This window comes from Prionailurus bengalensis, chromosome A2, assembly GCF_016509475.1.
Source record: "Prionailurus bengalensis isolate Pbe53 chromosome A2, Fcat_Pben_1.1_paternal_pri, whole genome shotgun sequence".
Lineage (NCBI taxonomy): Eukaryota > Metazoa > Chordata > Mammalia > Carnivora > Felidae > Prionailurus > Prionailurus bengalensis.
The window spans coordinates 39,926,725-39,943,965 of record NC_057348.1 but is presented as its reverse complement, the minus strand read 5'-3'; the positions used below and the strand labels follow the sequence as shown (position 1 = coordinate 39,943,965).

The window sequence follows — 17,241 nt, the reverse complement described above, 5'->3', positions numbered from 1 at the left end:
ATGTAAGTTTTATTTGGAAATCCTTATTTGAGACCAGCTGAGTTAGTCCTTAGGAAGAAACAAAAGGAAAGTCTGCATGTAGTTGTTCAAAAGTGATTAAAGAAGACAGTTTTCAGTGATACAAAGAGACTTTATTTAACGCTTTAGGAAGTGAACAGTCTTCACTGGGAGACTTGGAAAAATGGGCGAAAGGCAGAAAATTTTAATGGGATAAAGAATAACAAGGAAGAAAGATAGGAAATGTCTGATTGGCTAAGGCCACACAGTCAACCTTGTTTGGGGTAAGAGGGAACCAGGAAGTAAGCATAGCACCCAGGGTTGGCCTGGCTTCTGGAGATGGGCTGACTGGGTCTAGTGGATTTCTGGTCGAGCAGAGATTTATGGGCACACAAAAGTTACCTAAGGTTCTGTTTGCTAACATGGCAGGAGCATCTCCATCTTCCAGTCTAGAAATGTATTTAGGGGCGCCTGGGTGGCTCAGTCAGTTAAGGGTGCGACTTCAGCTCAGGTCATGATCTCATGGTTCATGGGTTCGAGCCCCGCTTTGGGCTCTGTGCTGACAGCTCAGAGCCTGGAGCTTGTTTCAGATTCTGTGTCTCCCTGTCTCTCTGCCCCTCTCCCACTCACGCTCTGTCTCCCTCTGTCTCAAAAATAAATAAACATTAAAAGAAAAATTTAGAAATGTATTTAAACATGCTGTTAATAACTTTAAAATCTCTAGGAGTAAATGGGGAAGAGATGGAGAATTGAATGTTCCTGTTGCTTGCAGGGAGTTATTCTGTTTTTTGCTTTTTGTTTTTTGTTTTTTGTTTTTTTAATGATGAATGTTCAGGGGTGCCTGAGTGGCTCAGTCAGTTAAGTGTCCGACTTCGGCTCAGGTTGTGATCTCATGGTTTGTGCGTTTGAGCCCCACATCGGGCTCTGTGCTGACAGTTCGGAGCCTGGAGCCTCCTTTGGATTCTGTGTCTCTCTCTCTCTGCCTCTCCTCCGCTCGTGCTCTGTCTCTGTCTCTCTCTCAAGATTAAATATACATTAAAAAAATTAGGATGAGCGTTTATGTCTGATATATATTGATCACTTTGTTGTACGAATTAAATGAGATAACTTATGTGAAAACTTCTAACAGGGAAGCAGTAGGTGTTTAACAAACATTTGCTGGATTTGAATCTACATGTCACAGGTAGTATTATGGCCTGCTGATCAGATTGTTCCTTTGTTTTGGCCTTTCGTGCAAAATTAGATTTTTCAATGACAAAATAGGAGATAGCAATTATTCTTTCTTTTCTGGGTGTTCTTAGGATGAATTGAGTGATGTTATTGATATTAAGGATCCAGATTTCACTCCTGCACCTGAACGAAGGCAGAAACGCCTGGATGCTGAGCTGGCCAAGTTTGATCCTGATCATTATCTGTGAGTATTGAGTTTTTTGAGCGTTTAATTGACCTGACGTTGATTTGAAAATTTTTGGAGTGCCTTTTTAACTATGCTAGGCCTGTGGTTTTGGGATTCTCAAAATTAGTGATGGCTCAGAACCTTAATTGACTTTTGAATTAACCTACAAAGTGTTAAGCCTCTGTGATCTTTCTAAGATATCATTCCAGCATCGGAGAACTCTTAATGTACTTCTTTAAGTTTTTCCTCGCCAGGCTTAAAAGTAGAACACTGCATTCGTGAGAATATTTATAGTTCTTCTCAGTAGACTTTTTGTTGTAATTAATGGTCTATGTAAATGAAAAGATGTTTCAGTTTTTTTTTAAGAATTTGAATCTACATTTACTACATTTCTTGGCTGATCCAGGGTTTTACCAACACTTCATTTCCGAGCACCTGTAATTGAAGATCTGAGTCTAATTAACAAATAATTGTTCATTGCAGTAGGGTATAAATAAAATCTAATTTTAAGTTTTGTTGTATTTCCCATCTGCCTTGATTGTGTCTTTTGCCATAATGTGTCACTTGCAGGCTTGTATTTGCCTAACAAACTTATCTAGTTGATGCATAGGTAAATAATCACTTGAGCATTGTGATGTCTCTCATTGGCCACAAAAGCAGTACTTCTCCCAAGTAAGGGATTGTCACCTGGCTTCTGTGGATACTCAGCTCTCTTAGGATGTGAGTCCTAGGTTGATGTAGGCCTCAATTATTATTCTTCCCAAGCTCTGGGCCAACAATTTCTAAACCGTTATACATGCAGCTGTAATCATCGTATTCCCTTATATTTGTATAGTGCTTTCAGCTTATCAAGTGCTCTCAAGTGATTATTTAAATCCGTTTTCACAACAGTTGGGTAAAGAAGGTTAAGGGACTTGCCCAAGGTCATACCACTACTAAGTGGCTCCGTCAGGACTTGAAAAGAGTCTTTCCATTTGTCATTTTGTATTTCCTTTTCATGTACACTATTTCAGTTTAACTGCTGTTACTCTTGTGATTAACATTCTATCTCCTGTGACACAGTGGGAAACTAATTGGAATGGCAGAAATATATCTTGTGATGTGCAAATGCATTGAGTGATGTGTAGTGATAAATGGTCAGAACTGTTCAACATCCTAGGGGGAACTGGGTAAGAGCAGGGTATGTTATATTTTGGAGGACATCTGAGAGATTCAGCTCCATTTATATTGCCATTTCTAATTACCTTTATCTCTCCAATTGTGGCTTTAAAGGTCCACTGAAGAGTAATTTGAAGAAACCTATTTAAAATCATGCTGAATATTTAAAGTGGGAAATTTCATTGTCAGCAAATTTCTCGGACCAGCATGAAAACAGAATGAGCTTTACAAGAGTAAAATTTCAAGTGGGAGGGAGCTTAATTAGAAGAACTGCCTATCTCTTCTCTTCTAAAACTGGAAGAATAACGACATGGCCTGAGAGAATTAGGAAATTGGAATTTATAGTTAGCAGTGTGATATTATATGCAGCCCTTATTTTTCTCCATCTTCTGTGTTTCTTTATCCAGAAGCTCATTTTCTTTAATAGTATGCATGAGCTATTCTTTCCATTATTTAAAGAAGAGTTCTTACACGAGTGGTTTAAATTTAGTCATGGGCAGGTCGGAGAGTGGGAGCTGTGCGGTAAAGGTTCTTTGTGACTTCTCCAGTAACAGTAAGACTTTGGCTAATTGTAGTTTTTGTGTTACTTCTTACCCATTATTTATATTGGCTGACTGACTCACCCAGATGTGTTAATACTAGAGAAGTCCAAGTAAAATTCTTTTAAATTTTCAATTAAAAAAATTTTTTTTTAGCTCAGTGCTTTTTAAATTGTTCTTAACGGTTAATACAGTGGAGGAAAAGGTTTGCTTCAATTTTTACCTACCATGCAGACAATACATTGCATGTGTCATGTTAGACATTTATGTACGTGAATGTAATGTACATGCATAATACATAATATATGTCATTGTGAAGTATATGAGACTTTCAAGTTGTGTGACTTCTTACTGGTCGTGATGTTTCGTCATGGTGTCTGATATTTTACAGGCTTAAGGAAAACTAATTTTAATTCTATCCTAAGGCAGAACACAGTGAGGTAAATTCAGTATATAGAAAAATTCATTCCTTTCAAAGGCACATATAAATGACTTAGGATAATAATTATTTTTTAGGTCTTGTGTTGTAAAATCTAGAGGCCATTCTGTGATGTTATTCCTTGCTGTGTGTTTTGCAGCCCAGCAGAATACTGGGCATATAACAGATGATCCATAAACATGCATTGTTTTTGATTGTCTATTTTTTGCTATTTGTAACTCATTTTGGGCATTATTTTTACACTACAGTTTGTTGAAGGTATCTGGAAACATTCTTTAATAGGCCTTCCTGTTTTGCCTATCATAGCCAAGTTTTCATATTTCTCTTGCCGAGAGTGGTTTTTCTTTCCTTCCCTAGGCATATTGTTTTTTTTAATTGTCAGCATATCTTTTACCTGAACCAATTCATAAATCTGCCTATGTCCTTCTTTGGGAGAAAATAGAAGAATTGAGTTAGCATTCTAAATATCTGTGAGATGAGAAGAGGTACAAAAATGATCCCTAGCATTTGGGGTGCCATTTTAAATTGTAACTTTTCAGTGCTGTAAATTTGTTTAAGAATTTGATACACTCATCTGGCTTTTGGATTAATTGAGGAATGTCAAGGCTCTGAGTACTAATGATGAGGCTGGGAAGAAGATCACTTGCTTCCAGCATGGCTCTTTATTCAAAATGGCAAGCTTAGGAAAAAGCATTAGAGGAAAATCTCATCGATTTCTTCTTTCACATATGCACTAATTTGTTCAACAAATCCCAGTTTGAATGAACTGCATGCCAGGCAGAGTCACACATACTGAGGATTTGTGTGAATACCACAAGGTCACTGCATTCATGGGGCTTACTTTCTAGTGGGGAAGGAGACAAGATTTGGATTGTGATAAGTGCTCTGAAGAAAAGTCACGTTGTTAAGGGTTTGGAGAGCGACTGGGTATTTGCTGACCTCCTCTGCTGAGTGTCCAAAATTGAACTCATCATTTTTACCTGGAAAGTCTTCCTGCATTTTCTGTTCGGTGGAGTGTACCATTTTTCACCCCAGTCACTCAGGGTAGAAACCCGGGATTTATCTTCGACTCCTTTCTTTCTCCACACTTCTAATCCATCCAGAAGTGGTACCATTTATCTCTTTGCTGTTTCCTTCACTCAGTCTCTTTCTGGTCCTCCTATATGTCTGGCTTAGTGCAGCAGTCTCATGACTTCGTATTTGGTGTATCCACCTCCAGCCTGGACTCCTGCAAATCCATCAACCATAAAACCACCAGTATCATGTCTTAAGTACTGAAAGTGAACATCTGCTTTAAATCTTCAGTGGGTTCTCCATCAGTTAAAGTATATAAACTTCTACGTCCTTAGCACGGTGTAGAAAGTTCTCTGTGACCTGGACTGTGCTTACGTCTGGAGCTTCTCTTTTGCCTGTCCCTGTCTACCCTATACGCTGCAGCAGTAATGAATTTTAGTTATTTCTCTGCCTGTACCATGCCACTTCTTGCACACTTTGTATTCATGATGCTCCTGTGACAGCTGTTTTCTCCCTTGCTCCACCTAGCTTGGATAACTTTTATCTTTTAAGACTGGGCTCCACTGTCACCCCTTGGCACACCCCCTCTCAGACTGGCAGAGGAAGCCCTCCTCGGGGCTTCCAAGTGACAGATCATCTCGATGTTACAATATTCTCTCTTTGTATCCATTCCCATTTCATTGTGGAGCCCTGAAGGGTCAGGAGTGTCTTACTGATCCTCATCTCCCTGATGCTGCATTTTCATGGGGCACTCGGTAAATGCTCATTGAGTGAATGACATTTAGAAACTTGAAAATAAATTCATTTTGGAAAGTAGAACATTAGTCAACTTCAGATCTTGTTCACAAAACTCTTGAACCATGGACAGTGTAAAGGATAAGCCATCACATTTTCAACTATTGGGACTATATTAGTGAGATTTTACCCAAAAGAGTCATTTAAACATTTTGAAATTTTTAGAGGGAGGGCGTGGAAGTGGTAGATTTTACAAGGTCTTGTTTTGTTTTTTTTTCCCATCACTTCTTCTAGGGAGACCCAGAATCATTTTAGATGGGCTCTTCAACTCTTGACTTGCGTCGTCAGCCCTCCAGTATGTGGAGTCCTTTTTTCTCATTCTCCCAAGTTCTCTCTGGGTGATTGTGTGTTCTCCCTTGGCCTCCGTCACTGTCTAAATGCTCACGATTCCATGTGTCTCTCCTGAGCATCAGATCTGTGTGGCTAACTGCCTATTGCGCCAGTCTCTGTATGTCCTGCAAGGATATCTCAAACTCAGCCTGTTCTAAGCGGAAGTCTCCAGCTATTCTGTCTGTTTAGTGTCCCTGTGTTCCTGTCTCGTCAGAGGGCACTGTTGTCCACTGAACTGTCTCAGCTGGAATGCTGGATATAGACCTTGACTCCTGGCCCCCTTTATGTCTACATCCTAAGGATTCTAGCCTCTGACTGTAGCTCAGATCCACTTTGCTCCACGTCCGTTGCTACTACCCCCTTCAAGGCCTCCATGATTTCTGTGCTCTGGGGCTTGCTCCTAGACCATGTTCCAGACCAGTGAGAGCAGTGGGCCAAAGCACACTGATATGAGACCCATATGTAAAAGGTTTTAAGTGTCTAGTCGTTTTTAGTGACAAAAATCCACTAGATTTTTTGGACATGGCTTACAGTGTTGTTGTCACTACAGTGTATTGTTTTCAGCTATCCTCAACTCCCCTTTGCCCCCTTAAACGTGCCTTCTTGTTTCCTGGCCTTTGCTACCTATTCTTGTAGCCGGAATACTCTCTCCTATCTGTCTTAGTCTAGTTAACTGTTTATTGTCATTCAGCTATTGGCTTAGATAGTCTTCCCTTCAGGGACCTTCCCTGTCATCCCAGTTTGACTTTGCCATAGATGCTCGTACTGTTAGGTCATAGTAGTTACATAGCACTTATATTGTGACTGCTGGGCCCTCCTATGACACTGTAAGTTCCGTAAGGACCCTGACTGCATGTCTCTTGTCAGCCGTGTAACCCCAGTGCCCAAAATGGAGTTAGTACTACTGTTGGCACAGGGCAGAGTCAATACTTCCTGTTGACTTTTATTAAAGCATTTTAGCTGTTTACTTGTAGTACTTATCTTTTTGAAATATCTGTCATGTACCTGACAAAAATTGATAATTGACAATTACTATTTCAAGATCATTGCTATTCGGTTTTGTCCCATATGTACTTTTATTTCCTCAAGCATAAAAATGGAATGTTTATATTGGTTAATGGCTTGGATTCTGGAGTAAGACTTAATTGGGTCCAGATCCTGGCCACACTTCTTCGTGGTTCTTTGACCTTGGCCACGATACACAAGTTTTCTGACCCTCAGTTTCCACCCATGTAAAATGGGAGTATTAGTAGTACCCCCTGCCTATGGGGATGGTGTGAAGATTAAGAAAGTGATGGGTGAAAAGGATTTAGTGCAGTGCTTGGCATGTATGAAGAATTCAGTAAGTTATCTGATTTTCTAATCAGAAATTAACTTAGTTAATAACTCAGTTATCTGAGTTTCTAAATTTAGAAAGATTTCATTATCTCAGTTGAAAGAAAAAATATTTCAGGTCATAAAACTATCAGCTAGAAAATCAACCTGTGAAAACAACCAATTCCTTGAGTTTCTAATTAACTGACATATAAATGAATTTTTCACCATGAGTTCTACTTTTTTGTTGTTCCGTTCCCACGAATACCAGTTTTCAGCCTTGAATGCAAGGTGGTAGAATTTCTGAATAAATGTCCTCCAGGAACCTATTTTGAAGGTAGCAGTTATTTTGCAAGTTAAAACCCAGAAAGTGAAGTACACGCAAATTAATTTTCTCTCCTTTACAAACGTTGCTTTGTTCTTTTCCAATAGTTTTAAGCCAAGGGACTATTAGGACTAGCAGAGCTAAGTAAGAGAAATTGCATCTTGGTAGAAAGTATGAGGGCGCATGCTAATAAATGGTGTGTGTGTGGCGGGGGGGGGGTGTGCAGTATCTCGTATTTTCTGTTGATTATTTTTTTTTTCCTTTGGTAGAATTAAAAGATTCTTTCCTTTATTGTAACCTTACCAAAACAGGTGGTACTTAAAAACCTAGCCCAAGTTCAGTGCTTCAGTCCATTTTGTGTTCAGATTTGCCTCATCCCATGCCAGTGCAGTACGGGGGTGGGCCTTCAAGGGAAGGACTGGTCCTTTCTCCACTTTGTTTCTGAGGAGAGCAGAAATGTCACATATCCCTTTAGTCTGACCCCAGCTTTCGTTTTATGGTGATTAGTGACCACTCAGAAAGTGAACAACACAGTGCTCATTTCCTTGATCTGTACTTTGAATTAATCTCTGTTTCTAATAACAAACGTAAGGAGTTAAGATAAAATTAAAAGAAAAATGAAACTCAGCTCAATTCTATGTAACAAGCTCGTTGACTGTTTTCTTTCCAGAGCTGACTTTTTTGAAGATGAGGCTGTTGAACAGATTTTGAAGTATAATCCTTGGTGGACTGACATATATTCAAAAATGATGGCCTCTTTGGGAAAGAGTCAGGAGCAAGAAAATCATGCTGCATTAGGTAAGCAACTCAAAATTAGGCTCATTTGTTTCCCGTCTTCCCTGTTACTAAGCACACAGTTGTAATTCTCTCATGGAGGGAAGATATTCTTTTGGTTTGCTAATTTTGGAAATGGAGTCTTCACCCCAGACTGGAAAATGCTACTCGATGATTAGACTGGTCTTGGAACAGTCTTTTGAAGTATAGTTGAATCATTGGGATCCTTTTAAAAATTTTTATTTTTTAAGTAAATTTAGGGACATGAACACACAGGACATCTGTAATAGTTGAATAATCTGCTTAAAAGATCTGAACATTCCACTGTAGTAAGGGCATTTGAGTATTAGCAATGGTGGGAAAAGACCTAGTTTTCATTCCCTTTGTCTGTTGATTGAATTGGATATGTCCTCTCTAAGTTTTTCATGATATTACATCTGTATGTTAGAATTATAACAGTTTCAGATAGATCAAGAGTAGAAGGCCCATGTTTTGCGGTATACTGATTTGGCTTTTATTTCTTTTTTTTTTTTAATTTTTTTTTTTTTTCAACGTTTATTTATTTTTGGGACAGAGAGAGACAGAGCATGAACGGGGGAGGGGCCGAGAGAGAGGGAGACACAGAATCGGAAACAGGCTCCAGGCTCTGAGCCATCAGCCCAGAGCCCGATGTGGGGCTCGAACTCGCGGACCGCGAGATCGTGACCTGGCTGAAGTCAGACGCTTAACCGACTGCGCCACCCAGGCGCCCCTGGCTTTTATTTCTGTATTAAAAAACAGTAATCACTCTTAACAGTTTTAGGGTTTTTTCAGTGCATATACCAACATCTGAATATTAGCTGTAAGAAATTTATAAACAGACTCACACGCACTCTGTTCTTTCTTGACTTTGTCCAGTGTGTAGCACATGTTGTACCTCTTCCCTGTAGGGCACTTAGGGTTCTTCCTGAGCTTTTAATAGCTGCCTGGCATTCTGTTGTATATTTTTATCATGAACAATGGATATTTGGGCTATTTATGACTGATGGGATGTTTGGGTTGTTTACAGTTTTTTTGCAGTACCTTCTTTGGCCACTCAGTCTGAAATAGCTGCAAGTCTATTTTCTAATAGTACTTTGATTCTCTGCATAGTAACGCGGTCGTCTGTTGTTTGCTATATTTCTGTTGTCTAGCAGAGTGCCTGTTGTATACTAAGTTCTTGGTAAATATTTATGGAAGAGATAAATACTGTACAAAGTATTTTTGTAGTTCGGTTTTGTTAGAGTTTAGGTGATTTCTACCAGATGGAAAAATTGCTGCTTTAATCTTTTATAATTGACTACTGCAGTAGAGAAACTCATTTATAAATAATGGCTCTTGTTACATTCTTTTCAACAAATCCTTGGTTTTATATTTGATTTGAGTTTAAGAATCTTTCAGAGACCTCCCACATTATATTGACACATTTTCAGGTAGAGGATTGCTAACACAGTTGAGATAGGTAATTGTATATGCCACGTAGGTCTGCTTAAAATGTCTGCTCACTCTGAAATCATCAAGGCTATCTGCTGGTCTCAATCAGTTTCCCCAAATTTGGTGCAGTGTTTTGATAAGGTGGTGCAGGTGGAAATTGGTGGTTGTGTAGTTAAGTTTTCTGTCCACAAGGGTGAGCTAGTTGCCCTAAAAATCAAGAAAAGGCATTACCTTTCTTTGATTTAAATTCGAACTTGCTTCACTTGGATCCTTTGTAGCTTGCTTTAGGTCCTGTTTTCTGTGAGAGCCAGCCTTTGAGTTAGTTCTCTGTGTGTAATTGTAACAGAAGATTAGACTAGTTCTTCCCTTTAACTACTGCCTCTCCTGTCCCTTCATCTTCATTCCACCTGTGACATGTATCCCGACTGGTGCTTAGAGAACAATTGTAGCCTGCTAAGCTAGTGTGGTGATTCATTTTAAAAATCACCTTTAAAAATAGCAAGGACTTGTGATCTAAGGTAGAAGAACTTGAGCTCTGTGTTGTTGTACAGAAAGCACTTTTCGTAATGTGCCAAGTATAGGGTTAAGGATGGATATAAGCTAAAGATGGGGTTCGGGCTTTAACACCTTGCTCCATCACAGGCTAGTTGCGTGATCTTGCAACTTGGCAGGGTTGCTGTGGAAATCTTATACCTACCACATAGAGTTGTCTTGATGACTGAATGAGATGATGTACTTGAAATCCCTAGCATGTTGTAAATGTTAGAGATTATTATTGTAGACTAACATCAATGGTGGGAGTGCCAGAAATTGAATGGCCTCTCTGTGAAATTAAAATTTTTGTACATTTATGAAGCTTTAGGGGGAAGTTTTTTTGTTAATGAGATCTTTCTTTCTTTCTTTTTTTAAAAAAATGTTTATTTTTTTATTTTTGAGAGAGAGAGAGAGCACGTGCATGTGAATGGGGGAGGGGCAGAGAGCGAGCCAGAGGGAGAGAGAATCCCAAGCGGGCCCTGTGCTATCAATAGAGACCCTGATGGGGGGCTCCATCCCACAAACCATGAGATCATGACTTGAGCCGATACCAAGAGTCAGACATTTAACTGACCGAGCCTCCCAGGTGCCCCTGTCTTTCTTTCTTTTTTTCTTGGTCAAGTATTGGAGGTCCCCAGAATTGTGAAAATGTTTTGAAGTGTGTTCACCCAGATGATAATATGGGCAAAAAGAAATAAACCAAGAAATAAACTTTCAAGTCCTTAGCCTACTCAAGGAGCATGCTCGTGCTGTATTTTCCCTTCCACTTCCTCTTTGTTCTTTGCCTCCCTGGCCTCCTTCCTTTCTGTGTCACTGCAGTGGGGTGTTGCCAGGCAGATACAGCAGTGCGGGTGAGGGCTCTACCTTTGATTCAGTCTCATCATAAAATAGTAAGCTAGATTGTTTAGAATTCCAGATAAGCCTTAGATGGTGAACTTTGCTCCCTGTCTTTGCCTCAGTTATGATTCCTTTGATTTTATGATTCCTATGATTTTCATTGTAGGCCTGAGTTACAACACGGAGACTTTTGTTAATGATCCCAGTCTTCCTCCCCAAAGGCTTGTAAATGGAAGTGTTAAATGCTATGCTCCTGCTGAGCTCTGGTTTCATGAGGATGGACTTACCACATTTCCCATGTTGTCTCTCCGTGGTTAATCTCAGCCCAAGAATCTTGGCACATGGTTGCATGGTGTGACACCACATAACATTTTTAGTCAATGAACTTCCTACCGGGGACATCCTGTTTGGCACCAGTGAGTTCTCCAGTGTTTGTAGAGCTAACTGTCAGTGTCAGCTTTGAAAGTTGTAGCGCTGCGGGACTACCCATTTAGGCTAAAGGTTTGAATGCAGCACATTTTCTTCTGGTTCCCTTGATCTGTTTCCAGAAAGTATACAATATAATAGACAGATTTGCATTCCTCCGAGAGGAGCCGGATCAGGGATTATTTAATTGTTGCCCCACAGAAGACAGATATTTGGGAGGGGGATTTAGAGAGAAGGGACGATTTCAAAGTAACACAACTAGAGAATGTTCAAAGTGAAGTTAAGAAGGTCACTTTCCATTTTGATGGGAGCCCCTTTGCAGTCTTCACATGTACCGATTGGGGTTTTTTTTTTTAACATTGGGAGGTGGTCCTGGGCTATTTGCATCATGCTAGTGCACCAGTGTCTTCCCCAAATGAATTGAGCTTTCCGCTGCCTTTGTTTGACTGTAGATTATTTATAGAAGTATAATTAACTGAAATGTTGTGAACTGTATAGCAAGGCTGCTTTGTAGTGTAGCTTAGTCATACAAATGCTTGACAAATGTTACTCATGGTGGCAATCATCCAAGTATTGTTGGCACCGCATCTGTAGTCATTTCCATTGCCGCTACTTAGTTAGACCTGATTGTGTGCAAACCTCCCCAAGTTCCCCTTTGGGTGATGTGATTTACAGCTCTAATCAAAAAGGCCTTGGGGAGCTAAGACTTTTGGTTTCTCTAGTGATTTCCTACTTTGTTAATATTGTTATTTATCATCTCTGGTTCCTTTGCTTGAATTTCAGAATTTAAATGCATTTGTGTATTATTAATGAGCTATTTAAGCCAAAATGGACTTGAAAACGCTCAGAAAAAGGTGGTGGTGTGTTTTAAGGAAAGGTTAGGGGCACCTGGCATCCAAGAATTCTTGAGTACATTCAAGTAGGCTTTTCTTACATACACGGTCTTGGAAAGTGACTTATGTTATGCAGAAGCCCTTACTTCTGGGTAATGGAACATCAGAACCTATAGTTCCTAGGTCAGTCTTTACAAACGATTAAGTGTATATACAGGTGTGATTACTTGAGAATGAAGGTATAAACATTTAGATGAGTAAATGTATTATTAAATGGTTCTGGGAATGCTTACCTTATGATTTAGAATTATCTGGAAGCAGAAGTCCTTATTAGTCAACTAGGATAAAGGCTTTTCTCAAGTGAGATAATATCATCATGAACACCTGGCACTTTGCTATTAGCTGAAGTAATGAACATCTCAAAACTATACCTATGAGAATACTGTCTCAAACCTTCTTATGAATTACTAGGGGACTAAAATACTTTGTTAGGTATACGTTCTTCATGCAGTGAATATGTGCTTTCTTACATTTTCCTTAAATCAGATTGCTTTAATTGAACTGAGAGCTTCTATTTAAATTACGGGATCCTCACATTAGCCCTTCAATGAGACATTCTGCACCCAGTTTATCTGTCTTATTAATTCTATTTCCAAATCCCAGTCTTTATTTAAAAAAAAAATTTTTTTTTTCAACGTTTATTTATTTTTTGGGACAGAGAGAGACAGAGCATGAACGGGGGAGGGGCAGAGAGAGAGGGAGACACAGAATCGGAAACAGGCTCCAGGCTCTGAGCCATCAGCCCAGAGCCTGACACGGGGCTCGAACTCACGGACCGCGAGATCGTGACCTGGCTGAAGTCGGACGCTTAACCGACTGCGCCACCCAGGCGCCCCTAAATCCCAGTCTTTAAAGAATGCTTCACCTGACACCTACCTGCATTAAGTTTAAAAGTATACACATATCTTTATGTTGCTGCCAGCAAATTAAAGCAAATGCATTCCCATCGTTGTCATTTATGTAAGCAGCACTTGTGCAAATACATTTCCTGTTTCTTCTCATACTTTTTAAACATAGAATTTCTAACATCATTAAAAAATGATTACATAAATATATTTTAAGATCTGGTTTTTTGCACTAAGTAAATTTTAATGAGTAGAGGGGTATTGCTTCTAGTAATTTCCAATAACTGTGCTTAAGATTTTTTTCCCCCAGAGGATAGAGTGTAAAATGGCTGGAAGGAAGCCTTTAAACAAAAAGAAGCTATGTTAAAGTTAAGGCTCCTAAGAGAGGACAGAAGTGGGTTTGGGAAACTATGTGAAAAGGGCCCAGCATGTGAGGAAATCTCTCTCTTCTGGCCTTGTCCAGTTGTGATGAGCAAAAGGGCAGTTTTTTTTTTTTTTTTAACGTTTATTTATTTTTGAGACAGAGAGAGATAGAGCATGAACGGTGGAGGGGCAGAAAGAGAGGGAGACACAGAATCGGAAGCAGGCTCCAGGCTCTGAGCCATCAGCTCAGAGCTTGACGCGGGGCTCGAACTCACGGACTGCGAGATTGTGACCTGAGCCAAAGTCGGACGCTCAACCAACTGAGCCACCCAGGTGCCCCGCAAAAGGGCAGTTTTTGTTGAGCAGATAGAAGGGATGGGGTAACTGGCTAGTAAGAGAGTGATTTGGGAATACTAAAAAGCAACTTAATTTTTGGGCTCCTAAAAGCATCACAGCCACCTGGTGTCTGTTTTAGTCTTCCTTCCCTCAGGGGCTTCCTGAGTTGGAGCTAGACACGTGAGCATGCAGCTAGTGACTGCCCTGTTGATTCCCTTTGCTCTCCTTCTTCGCCCTCAGCGTGGTCCTGTGCCTAAGTCCTAGTTGATGGGAAATGACAGAAGTGGTGTGTGCCCTGGCCCCGGTCTTTAGAAAGAAGGAGCTTGCCGTCTTAGGCTGCTTGCCCATTGGTTAGGAAATGGTGAAAACCTGGAACAGCTTTCTTAGATGCATAGTTGGAAGTCATATGATGGAGATGCTGATGCCTCACCAGTCCTGGATCATTCACTCAGAATAGTAGTGTGGGAGACAAACTTCTGTTGCAGAGAAGCCACTGTATTTTGGGGTCTCTTGGTTAGCAGTTTAGCCTGTCCTTACCTAAATGTAACAGGCAATTCTAAAACCTGGAGAAAGAGCCTTTTAAAGTTTTGTTTTGTTTTGCTTTGTTTTGAACTACGTTAGTATGAACCACTGGAACTAGAAGCAAAACACTCCTCTTTATTGGGCCTAACTTTTTAAGTGAATTTGAAACTAATGGTCTGATAGGGCATGGAACGAGAATTAAAGATTACTTTGCAAGGTAAAAGGTTGATAACCTTTTTTTTAGAGGTAGCTTAAAATATCTAGATGCTTAAGTTTCTTTAGAAATCGCTCTTGGGGCACCTGGGTGGCACAGTCGGTTAAGTGTCCGACTTCAGCCAGGTCACGATCTCGTGGTCTGGGAGTTCGAGCCCCGCGTCAGGCTCTGGGCTGATGGCTCAGAGCCTGGAGCCTGTTTCCGATTCTGTGTCTCCCTCTCTCTCTGCCCCTCCCCCGTTCATGCTCTGTCTCTCTCTGTCCCAAAAATAAATAAATGTTGAAAAAAAAAAAGAAATCGCTCTAAGGTCTGAGAACAAACTGAGGGCTGATGGGGGGTGGGGGGGGTGGTGATGGGTATTGAAGAGGGCATCTTTTGGGATGAACACTGGGTGTTGTATGGAAACCAATTTGACAATAAATTTCATATATTTAAAAAAAAAAGAAATCGCTCTAAGGTAAGTAGCAGGCCATGTTTTACTTACACTAGCTAGGAACTGAGTACACTTATGTTGTTAGTTGTTACTCTTTCTGTAAATCTTGCTCTAAGGTAAGATGCATTTTACTTCGTATATATGATAATAACCGATAATGCTCATATTGTTTTAAAAAAATTTTTTTTTAACATTTATTCATATTTGAGAGACAGAAGGGAGTGTGAACCGGGGAGGGGCAGAGAGAGAGGGAGACAGAATCCAAAGCAGGTTCCAGGCTCTGAGCTGTCAGCACAGAGCCTGATGCGGGCTTGAACTTACTGCCTACAAGACCATCACCTGAGCTGAAATTGGATGCTTAACCTACTGAGCCACCCAGGAACCCCAGAAAATGCTCATGTTTTAATGTGAGAAAATAGATCCTTGACAATAGCTTGTCTATATTGTAAACATCAGAGGAAAGTTAGAAAGAACTTCAGCCTTATATACTTGCTTACCTTACCAATGTAGACATAAAGTTTTTTTTTTTTTTTAACTATTAGCATTTATTAAGTACTTCGCTTTTTTTTTTTTAGTCAAGGCAGCCAAATATTGGGTAAGGTGGTTTGTGAAAAGAAATAGCTTTTCTCTGTCCTATCAAAAATTACTGGAAATGCGGGGGTGGGGGGAGAATATTGTATTTACAAGTCACTAAAGCTGAAAATGCTTGGAAATAATTGTTAGTAAGAAAACAACAGATCTTTTTGACAAAGCTAATAGTTCGGTACAGTGGGGAAAAGATGGATTACTGACCAAACTGTGCTGGTGCAATTAACTGTTTACCTGGAATTAACCAGAATCCTTTAACATGAAAAAATTACTTCCAGATGGATTAAAAACTTAAGATTTTAGAAAGGAAACTGTAAATCTTAAAGAAAAGATGAGAGGTTTCATGTACATTTTCAGGAGTTGGGGAAACTTATCGGAGACTGTCAATCCAGAATCTGTTTTTTTTTTTTTTTTAAAGATGGATGTATTTGGCTACACGCAAAAAAATAGATAAATCAATGGCAAAGGATCCCATAAACAAAGTCAGTAGAGATACAGTCGATTTGGAGATATGACTAGGGTTCATATCTATAACAGCAAGTTCTTTTTTTTTTTTTTTTTTTAATTTAAAAAAAAATTTTTTTTTTCAACGTTTATTTATTTTTGGGACAGAGAGAGACAGAGCATGAACGGGGGAGGGGCCGAGAGAGAGGGAGACACAGAATCGGAAACAGGCTCCAGGCTCTGAGCCATCAGCCCAGAGCCTGACGCAGGGCTCGAACTCGCGGACCGCGAGATTGTGACCTGGCTGAAGTCGGACGCTTAACCGACTGCGCCACCCAGGCGCCCCTATAACAGCAAGTTCTTAAAAATTTGGTAAGACAAGCCATCCAATAGAAAAAAGTGGGCAAAACACATTGAATGGTTCGTTCAGAGGTTGCCAGCAAACCTATAAAATAATGCTTAAAGTTTAGCAGTTAGAAAAATACTAACCGCAGTAACAGTGGTATATCATTGTATTAGGTTTCTTTTGCTGTGTAAGCAATTACCACAAATTAGAAACAGTTCTAATTTGACTCATTTTCCATGGCTCAGGACTCGAGTTTGCTAGCTGGGTTCTCTGCTCAGGGTCTTATCAGGGTGTACATAAATATGGCCATCTTCTCCTTTCTTTTTTCATATGTGTTGGTAGCTATGTTCTTTTCTGGACCTCAGGGTTCTTTTCCAGGCTCATTTGATGGTTGGCAGAATTCTGTTCTTGCATCTGTAGAACTAAGGTCCCAGTGCCCTTACTGGCTGTCAGCTGGAGGCTACTCTCACATCTCACAGCTCCCCACACTCTCCTGCCAAACAGCCTTCTAACAACATGGCATCTTATTTCTTCAAAACCAGCGGTGAGTCTCTGGCTCCAGTCTGTTCTTTAAAGCGACATAATCATGACAGTGACTGTCCGATCACCATTGCCATATTCTTTTGGATAGAAGCAAGTCACAGATTCTGCCCACATTCACTGGGTCTCCTCTTAGAATTCTTCATACTACAGTCACTTCCTATCTGTTAAAATGGAAATGAGTAGGAAAAGCTATGATATTTATCGCTGGGTGGGAGGGATGGGTGTAGAAGGAGAACTTGTATCCAGGGCCATTAAAAAGGAGAGTTGTAGCCTTTAAATAAAGTATTCTTAAAAAACAGATGCACTTTTTAACCCAGTGAATTTACTCTCAGGAATCTCTTTTATAGAAATAAAACCTCCCAGTATCCAAGGATGTGTGGTAAG

At 40.0% G+C, this 17,241-nt stretch overlaps 1 protein-coding gene across 1 annotated transcript in view; it reads left to right on the top strand.

The window, feature by feature from the left end:
- Nucleotides 1–17,241, top strand: part of SHQ1 (SHQ1, H/ACA ribonucleoprotein assembly factor) — a 101,482-nt gene that overhangs the window by 16,472 nt on the left and 67,769 nt on the right. Inside the window, exons 5-6 of the mRNA XM_043587938.1 lie at nt 1,299–1,411; nt 7,978–8,105. Of these exons, the coding sequence (XP_043443873.1) occupies nt 1,299–1,411; nt 7,978–8,105 (241 nt within the window). The remainder of the gene's footprint in view (nt 1–1,298; nt 1,412–7,977; nt 8,106–17,241) is intronic.